This window comes from Babylonia areolata, chromosome 5 (genome assembly GCF_041734735.1).
Source record: "Babylonia areolata isolate BAREFJ2019XMU chromosome 5, ASM4173473v1, whole genome shotgun sequence".
In the NCBI taxonomy this organism is placed as follows: domain Eukaryota; kingdom Metazoa; phylum Mollusca; class Gastropoda; order Neogastropoda; family Buccinidae; genus Babylonia; species Babylonia areolata.
Genome location: NC_134880.1, coordinates 15,229,853 through 15,239,852, shown reverse-complemented (window position 1 = coordinate 15,239,852; position 10,000 = coordinate 15,229,853). Strand labels below are relative to the sequence as shown.

Sequence of the window (10,000 nt, the reverse complement as noted above, 5' to 3'; positions counted from 1 at the left end):
CGTACCACAGGAAATCGTCGTCTCCAGATACACGGCAGCTACGGCAAAGGTCACATCAAAAGGCATACACACATGTGAATATAACACACAGCAGGTTGTTGCGGAATACATCAACATTGCTACCTACCAAGTAAAGCCAACTACCATAGAACATTGCACTGCGGATCGGAGTCACACAGGCAGACACACACACACAAAAACACACAGATACGGACGCAGACACAGACGTACAGACACACAGACACAGACACAGACACACAGACACACACACACACACACACACACACACACACACACACACACACACACACACACACACACACATCCCTATCCATACAATTGGTTAATAGCCCATATCCACAGAGGAACATCCATCAAGCATTAATCCGATAAGCAAACTGCTTCAAAATCTGATAAAACAAACGCCAGTCTAAACACAGATTTTGTGCTGGTCTAACATCGAGCTTGGATGTTATTACGAACATGCTGGGTGCAGTGAAAGTTCAAACGAAGCATGCAAGTTGTGACTTCAGAAAAAAATCTGGCATGCAAGTTGTAATCGTAACTAAAATGTTACTGTCTTGTAAGTCGCTGCAGGTGTGTGTGTGTGTGTGTGTGTGTGTGTGTGTGTGTGTGTGTGTGTGTGTGTGTGTGTGTGTGTGTGTATGTGTGTGCGTTATCATATCGTATTTTCATGTTCTAAATGAGTTGCAACTAATTAACCCCTTTGATTAAAATACATGGATCGAACTCTGAAGATTCACAACGATACTAAACACATGAGTACATACAGTCTCAAACACACACACACACACACACACACACACACACACACACACACACACAACACACGCGCGCGCAAATAAATAAATATTATAACAGACAAATAAACAAATAGACAAAGAAACAAACCAACACATAAATAAACATACAAATAAACGAATAAAGAAACAAATAAACAAATACATAAATAAGTACATACAAATTAAAAAAAAAACAGCAACGAAAAACGAACAAAACTTCTTTACCACATCCCTTTATCACCGAAAAAAATATCACACACACACACACACACACACACACACACACACACACACACACACACACACACACACACACACACACACACACAATAACAATTACAATACATTTTTTTAAAAAGTAGATTATATTAAAACAAAACAAAATAAAACCAAAACTAACCACCAACCCAACAACCTCACAGCCCACACCCTGCCATGTCCTCACCGAAGAGTCCCGATCCTCCTTCTTCAGGTGCTCAGCGATGAAGCTGACGGAGTCGATGGCGTCCTGTACCTCCCGGGAGTACGTACAGGGCGACGACATCAGCATCCCACCTCCTCCACCAATACCTCCCAGGCCCCCTCCACCCAATCCACCTAATCCTCCTCCTCCTCCTAATCCCCCTCCACCTCCTCCTCCTCCGCCGCCGCCGCCCCGCGTTCTTCTGTAGGTGCTGGAGGACACGGACTGTCGGTCAGGAGGGTTCAGCAGCTCCTCAGACCTGCCCCTCAGAAGCCTAGACTCCGGGGAGGCCTCGTGGGAGTAGTGGGGGTGCGGCTGGTAGCAGGGCTGCGGGTAGGCGTAGCCCACTGGGGGCCTGGTGGTCAGGTCGTCCCGCTCGTGTCCCTCCAGCGGCTGTCTCATCTCAATGCCGTTGCAGGTGCGGACGACGTATTTCTTGGCCTTCTCCGAGATGCCTGATTCCCCTTCCGGGTAGGGTCTCGGCATGATGAGTAGTCTGGGGAGGATGCTGAGGAAGACCCTCCTGACCCAGGGGGACATGCTGTGTGTGGCCGGGGACCTGGTGAGGGATGAAGGGGGGTGTGGGGGAGGGGCAGAGTGAATGCAGGATTACTGAGGCGGTTGAGCAGCTGACAGTATTCACAACCATCAGTGTGAATGACAAAAGCCATACATGTATTAATAATCGTGAATTACACAGTCACATATATCTCCATAATCGTGAATGACAAAAGCCATACATGTCTTCATAATTGTGAATGACAAAAGCCATACATGTATTCATAATTGTGAATGACAAAGAACCTTACATGTATTCAACAAGTCCTGAAGGACAATATCTTTTTTCACCGGTAAGAATTACATATATATAATTCTTAAGGTTAGTTTCTCAGGGCAATATGAATACAACAAATAAGTGTAAATGATTATTCGCTTGCACTCTAATTTTATCTCCACTTTACTATTTTTTTGTTGTTCAAAAAGTTTGTCTTTTTTCTTCTAACCTCTATGGCTGTTTCTACCCATTGAAGAAAAAAAATCCAAAGAATTACTTTCTCATCAGCATAGTTCGTGTATTTTTCATCTGGAAAAAAGTTTCAAATAAAAGAACAAAACAAAACTAGTAAGCTCAAATGACAAAACAACAACAACAACAACAACAACAACAAAAGAAAACAAAAAAAGCAAGGCAGCAAAGACAAAAAAATAAATAATAAATAAATAAATAAATAAAATAAACAAAAACAAAACGAAAAAACAACAAAGCACATAGCAACAAAACAAACTAAAATAAATCACATAGCGATCTACAGCATGCCTATAATTTGCTCTGCAACAACATTCAGTGCATGATCACTCAACTAATCTATCTATCCATCTATCTATCTATTGCCTTTTCAAGGCTACTTTCTTTTTAATACAGAGAAAGAAAAGAATAGAATATGTCGCTAATACAAAAGTGTATCGGGGTCACAAGGGCCACTGGAGGAGTGTGTGGTGGGGGGGGGGGGGGAAGGGGGGGGAGGGAGGGTCAGTACATTCACGAATCAAGAAATCATAATCATATACAAAGACAAAACACTTGCAGGATTTTTAGACACAACATTCCACCCCCCCCCCCCCACCCCCACCATCCCCCCGCCCCCCCCACAACCAACGTCCACCACTCTCCCCACCTACCTTCCCACCCTCATCCAAAGCAAGCCTACCACCACCACCACCACCACCCTTCCAAAGCAAGCTAATCACCACCACCACCACCCCTCCAAACTATGCTAACCACCTCCACCACCAGCACCACCACCACCAATCCCATCACCTGAAGTGGACGTTGAGGACGACGACGGTAACGATGATGGAGAGAGTGACGAGGATCATGGTGAAGAGCAGGTACTTGCCGATGAGCGGCACGACGATGCTGGTCGGGGGGATGATCTCGGCCAGCAGCAGGAAGAACACGGTGAGCGACAGCAGAATGGAGATACACAAGGTTACCTGCCCGCCGAATAGAGAGAGAGAGGGGGGAGAGAAAAGGTGCCGAGTGCAAACAAGTACGGCTGTCTGTTTTTTGGTTTTTTGGCAGGGGGGGCTGGATGGTACCTCTTACTTGTCCCCCTCCCCCACCCCCCACCCCCTTTTCTTTTAAACTTGGGGGATGGGGGAGGGGGGGGATTATTCTTTCTTTACCTTGCGAGGAGGACCTAGGGGAGCGGAGGGGGAGGGATGGGGGGGGGGGGAGAGAGGAGGGACAGGAGGTGGCTGAGGAAGGGAGCGCGAGACAGGATGCCATTAAGAAGAAGAAGGATAGAAATGAACGAATGTTTTGTTGTTGTTTTTGTTTTGTTTTGTTTTGTTTTTGTGTGTGTTTTTGTTGTTGTTGTTGTTGTTGTTGTTGTTTTTGATGGAAGATAATTCGTACACACACTTATACTTGTTTATTTATCGATTTGACAAAATTTGCTCTCTCTCTCTCTCTCTCTCTCTCTCTCTCTCTCCTCTCTCTCTCTCTCTCTCTCTCTCGGTCGCGCGCTCTCTCTTTTTCTTTCTTCCATATGTAAGCTGATTTCTATAAGCGCCTTTTTTTATATCCCGGTATGATGAATGCAAGTCCCACTATCACCACCAATCCTACCATCCTCTTCTTGAGTTGGGTTTTTGTTTTGTTACGTGAGTTTACTACGCTACATTTTGGTGTTAGTTGGATCACTTTCAAAATGCCAGAGACTTGTTTTTTTCTTGTTGGGCATAGATTCTGTACCTTCTCTTTATTTCTAGTTGTTGGTTTGTTTGTTTTTTTTTTTTGTTTGTTTTTTTTTGTTTTTTTTGGTGTGTTTTGTTGTTGTTGTTGTTTTGTCCCCTAGGAAAGTGATTTTCATTTACTAATAAGCAACGTGTGTTAACATTGTTTCCTTTAGGGCTCTTCTCGTTGTTTCTTTTTGTTCCTTTTCAGACAAGATTGTCTTCTCTTCCGAAGAGAGGTAGCAAGGTCTAAACCTTTCGGAGTGGGTTGGGGTGGGGGTTAATAATCAGGCTACACGGAAGCCAAAACGTATCCCCTGACCGAGAGTCCGACAAATCAAAAAATAGGGGAGGGGAAAAAAAACAACAACACAATAAATGTTACAGAATGGAGATACTACCAGAACGAAGCTATCATCAGCAGCACGTGAAAGGAAGGGAAAGGAGGTGAGGGAGGTATGGGGTGGGAGTAGCTGGTTTTTGTTGTTGTTGTTGTTTTTTAAGCAGTCACCCTCAGGTGGTCGATTTCCGAACGCAACCTCTCTTTAAAAAATGAAAAAAAGAAGAAGAAGAAGGGAAAAAAAAAAGTTTCAAATATATCCTAGTGATCAGACTTATTTTTCCAGATTTCGTTTCAACGTAGTTGTTTCCTCGTACAGTGAGTACGCAGATTATCTTTTAAAAAAAAGAAAAAAGAAAAAAAAAAAGAAAAGAAGAAGACGGAAGTCCCACAATCGCATTGGTGTTGATATCGTATTGAGTCGGCTGAGAAAACAGACCGAGAAAAGAGAGGAGAGAGAGAGAGAGAGAGAGAGAGAGAGAGAGAGAGAGAGAGAGAGAGAGAGAGAGAGGGAGGGAGGGAGGGAGGGGGGGAAGAGACAGCGAGAGGGCGAGAGGGGAGGGAGGAACAGAGAGAGATAGAGAGAGACAGACAGAGAGAGACAGAGACCGACACAGAGACAGAGACAGACAGACAGAGACAGAAACAGACAGAGACAGAGACAAAGAGGTATTAATTTAGGACTTTTTTTTGTTTGTTTTCTACTCGCAATCTTCTCTTTCTCTATCTCTCTCTCTCTCTCTGTTCCCCACACAGGCAGCATTGTGTAGCTTCATTTTCCTGTCTCATGACCGTTCTGTTCTCTGCTCTCGGATAAAAGGAAAGCTTCCTGCAGCCAGACCACAAAATCATAGACAACAACCAAGACTTCTCAGAGGAGTCCACCACGCGCGCATCTTGAAAATCGTACTGACCTGCGACGTAGCACCAATAATAGATAGAATTAGAAAGGAATTAGTGTTATGCGTTGTTAATTAAGTGTCATCCTTTCACTTTGTTAATGTACTGTTATCCTTTCAGTTCTGGTTAATTTCTTGTTATCGTCATTAATAATGTTCAAAAGCGGAAAACAGTCCTCAGCAGCAAATTGAAAACCAAAACCAGTTGTGAGCTCACACCCACCAAGCCCCAACACCAAAGCACGTTATTCAAACGCACATGCGTTTCCTGACACACAAGCACACCGATTGACGTACGCTCTGCTCACACACACACACACACACACACACACACACACACACACACACACACACACACACACACACACACACACACACACACACACACACACACACCTTGACATCATCTATTTTTTCCCCTCTCTTAAAAAAAAGAAGCTAATTCAACTCTCCACATCTCCGAGCCAGAGCAATGTCCCTTGCCCTCTTAGATGTATCATTCTGTCCACCTCTCTGCATCATAACCATGTCTCTTGCCCTCTTAGCTGTATCATTCTGTCCACCTCTCTGCGTCAGAGCCCTGTCTCTTTCCCTCTTAGCTGTATCATTCTGTCCACCTCTCTGCGTCAGAGCCCTGTCTCTTGCCCTCTTAGCTGTATCATTCTGTCCACCTCTCTGCGCTGAACCCCTGTCCCTTGCCCTCTTAGCTGTATCATTCTGTCCACCTCTCTGCGTCAGAGCCATTTCTCTTGCCCTCTTAGCTGTATCATTCTGTCCACCTCTCTGCGTCAGAGCCCTGACTCTTTCCCTCTTAGCTGTATCATTCTGTCCACCTCTCTGCGTCAGAGCCCTGACTCTTTCCCTCTTAGCTGTATCATTCTGTCCACCTCTCTGCGTCAGAGCCCTGTCCCTTGCCCTCTTAGCTGTATCATTCTGTCCACCTCTCTGCGTCAGAGCCCTGTCTCTTGCCCTCTTAACTGTATCATTCTGTCCACCTCTCTGCGTCAGAGCCCTGTCTCTTGCCCTCTTAGCTGTGTCATTCTCCCCCTAAGTCCCCCATGTATCATTCTGATCTCTAGATATATCCCATGCTGTCATATGCACGGTAGTCGCAACGCCATAAGTCGATGAATACTCATGGATGTCAGATTACCGACACATCACTCATCAGAGACGGCCCTGCGCTACCGCTCAGTTATTTCCACCGTTTCCGGGGTTGCCCTATTTCTGATTTCATATCTTCAATACCTGACGAATATTTCCACCCACCAATGAAAGCAAAAATCTTCTTTTGTCTCATTCAACACACAAAGGATATTGCCTCCACAAAGCCTTTCCTGGATCAACACGCGCAGGATTATCAACCCAACAACTCATTCACCGATTCAATCTCGAAAGTTTTTATCCCACAAAAGACTTTCCTAATTCAACACGTGAATGATATTAACCTCACCCCCACCCCAAGCCCCCACGTGACTTCCGACAGGGAAGACTTTGATATGATTTTGTTACAGACGCGCAATCAGAATCGGTAGTTGAAACTGAGCTTACCATAAAAGCAGGACCATTGGTGCTACAGACAACTATCTTTAGCATCGCCACCATCCCACCAATCCCCCCATCTCTGTCTCAATCATCTGAATCTGAATCTCTGTCTTTCCTTATTTCGTGACACGAAACGTAATATGAAGGACTGTAAAAAACAAACAAACAAAAACAAAACAAACAACAACAACAACAACAACAACAACAACAACAACAACAACAATTCAAACAAACAAACAAAAACTACAACACCCTTGTTATTTCAGTGCCTCTGCATTAATTTTCTGTGATTTTGGTTTTCATTCTCTCATCTGTAAATGTTTCTTTTCTCCATAATATGTGCCACTGAGTCTATATTCCTGTCATTTGTATTACTATATTTCACGTAGACATGCCCATCTGAGACTGAAGGAAGGGGTCACTGCATACAGCACAGAGATACGGAAAGATGAGAAGGGAGAGGTAGGGAGAGAGAGAGAGAGGGGGGGGGGGGGCAGAAAGAGGGAGAGGGAGAAAGAAATGTTTGGGCAGGGAGAGAGAAAAAAAAAAGGTTCTTAATATCAAGCGTACCTTGTAACACGCGCTCGCATGTTATATAATCACATATACCTTTCTTTCAAAATAAAGAGAAGGGAAAAAAAGAAGAAGAAATGAAAAAGCAATTCAACCACCAGAAGCAAAGTTTTCACTTCAACGGGAATCACGGAAATAAAGAAAACAACGCAATATACCAAACAAAATCCAGGCTTAAAAAAAACAACAACAGTAAAGCATCGCACCACTCGGTTAATACTGGGGAAGAAAAGGAAGAAAAACGCCGTAATAAATTCACCAACTTCTGTTTCGGAATACAAAAAAAGCAAAAAGAGTAGCTAGAGAAAAAAAGAAGAAAAGAAATAAAACCGTACAAAAATATTGCGTCCGAGCATCTGAAAAAGTAGCACAAAAAGGAAGAAGAAGAAGAAGAAAAAAAAAGTGCAGTTTCTATTAAAATCTTCGTGCCACAATAAAGACATAAAAAGTAATTCAAATAAAATTGTACCACCTTACCACTCGCCATGTTTGAATAAAAGAATGCGAAAAAGAAACCGTGTTGAAAAAAAAAAAGGGATCATAAGTTGAGGAGAAAGGATAAGGTATGGAGTTGGGGTGTGTGGAATCAGGGGCCAGCCAGCTGCATGGTTCCTATGCCAAGAGGAGATGATGTACAATGCAAGGCCAATCATAATTATGCTTTCAAATCCTTTCGGGAATCTTGCGAAAACGTTCTGCATGCAAGTCTACGGCATAAGTCAGGCCGGATCGTCAACAGGAATGATAAGATTGTCAGGATTCAAAACAGGGAAATGGCCAATTTCACAACAAAATAAGAAAATGGCAAATTTCAGAACGAAATAGAAGCACGGGTACACACACACACACACACACACACACACACACACACACACACACACACACACACACACACACACACACACACACACACACAGATAATACATATAATTGCACGCTGTTAAATTATTTCGATTACGCATAAAGTTAGGTCATATACTGATTACACATTCATGCCTTTCAAACGTTTTGAAAACCAACAGTGAAACGCGAGAAAATGTTCCATACACATGCTCATGTAAAGCATGAGCTTAATAAACAAAATGACTTTCAAACGTACATTAATTACCACGTCAAATAAAAATCACATCTCTGGAACTGAACCCTTCATGAATGAAAAGCATATCCATTTGTTTTATTCGGAAAAGAAGACCATTTCTTAAACTGACTATATTTTACTATTGTCAGCATTATGTTTCTTACGAAGCAAATACACTAAAACAACCTGTTGCTTAACGTCACTAATTTTCTTATCCATTCGTACGTTTAAACACACATACGTTCTGGTTTCCATTTCTGGGTACACCGGACATTGGTTAGTGTCAGCATGGTGATCATTCATCCGGAATTGAAAGAACACTGTCATGAAAGCTTAGCACTGCAAGCAATGTTATTCTTCTTCAGTTGATTAATTTAGTACTTGGACCACTTCAGCTTGGATCACTTCAACTTCAACTTACCTTTATTGGATCGTTTTGACATTGAGGGGGGAAAAAAAGAGACATATTTTGACGAAGAAGTGTTGGATGCCGCCATTGCGCAGTTGTGTCAATGACTCAATGAATCACTGAAAATGTCCTTTTTTTTTTCTTTTTAACATAAACAGCACATGGAATGAAAATGAAACAGAAATGTGGACAGCGTCAGCTGACGAACTGACACTATGGATTTGTAAAAAAATGCTGGTGGGTGGGTGTCTTTAATGCATGGTCATTGGTTCCCTGCGGTGTTCACAGAGTGATGAAGTTAAAAAAAATAAATTAAAAAAAAAAAAAAAAGTCTCAAACGTTGTTTTCTTACTCATGTTAGCTACATGTACGTTAAATCCGAGGTCACAAATGTAATACACCCCTCTTTTCTCACGCCAAAATTTAAATACAAAAATGTTTTGTTTACAATCACTTGAATCATTTGTACAATCACCAATTAAACAAAATTCCACTGTAGATCTTTTGGCTTAAATGTGCATGGGTATGTTTATCTCCACAGAAGTGTGGTCTTTGCTAAAGAATTATGAATAGAAGTTTCATATTGGAAAACAGAAACACTTTGGCCGTGAATAATAAAACTGGTTCATCGGCCGTTAGTGTGTGGGAATTTGAGTGTTAAAGAGAAAAAAATAATCTTATAGATCTTGATCTTTTGTGCTTTTTTTCTGGTTTTGTTGTTGGTTTTGGGTTTTTTCTATTCTTTTTTGTTTTGTTTTTTTTTGTTTTTGTTTAAATAATGTTGGTGTTTTCGTGGTTTGCTGACTATATTTGTTTTACAATTGTTTGCATCTGATAACTGTCAACAGTGGTTTCTAATGTCGTCAAGAACTCGGGGGGGTTTCTAGATGCCACCCTAGCTACCCCTATCTCTATCCTTCCCAGTTCAACTTCTAGCCATAGATCGCACAACAAGGAATGACAATCAGAATGCCTATAATACGAGGGTCATTCAATAAATAAGGTGAATTTTTCGGTATAAGAACTTCTAATACAGATAGAAGCTTACTTTTTTTTAAATTGTTTTTTGTTTTACTTCTTTTTCACATGGATTTAATTTGTTTTGCAGATTAAAAAAAAACAACAACAAAAAACTTTGAGAGTTTTGGCGA

The 10,000-nt window shown here is 42.1% G+C and overlaps 1 protein-coding gene across 6 annotated transcripts in view; it reads right to left on the bottom strand.

Annotated features, from left to right (window-relative positions):
• The window catches only part of LOC143281962 (acetylcholine receptor subunit alpha-like), an 83,217-nt gene that overhangs the window by 10,468 nt on the left and 62,749 nt on the right, over positions 1 to 10,000 (bottom strand). For 4 of the 6 annotated variants that reach the window (XM_076587310.1, XM_076587309.1, XM_076587306.1 and 1 more), the window contains exons 7-8: positions 3,086 to 3,261; positions 1,249 to 1,825 (exon numbers count right to left, since the gene is read on the bottom strand). In XM_076587310.1, coding sequence (XP_076443425.1) covers positions 1,249 to 1,825; positions 3,086 to 3,261 — 753 coding nt within the window. Of the gene's footprint in view, positions 1 to 5; positions 39 to 1,248; positions 1,826 to 3,085; positions 3,262 to 10,000 lie in introns of all 6 variants that reach the window. The other 2 variants (XM_076587305.1, XM_076587304.1) reach the window with 1 other exon arrangement.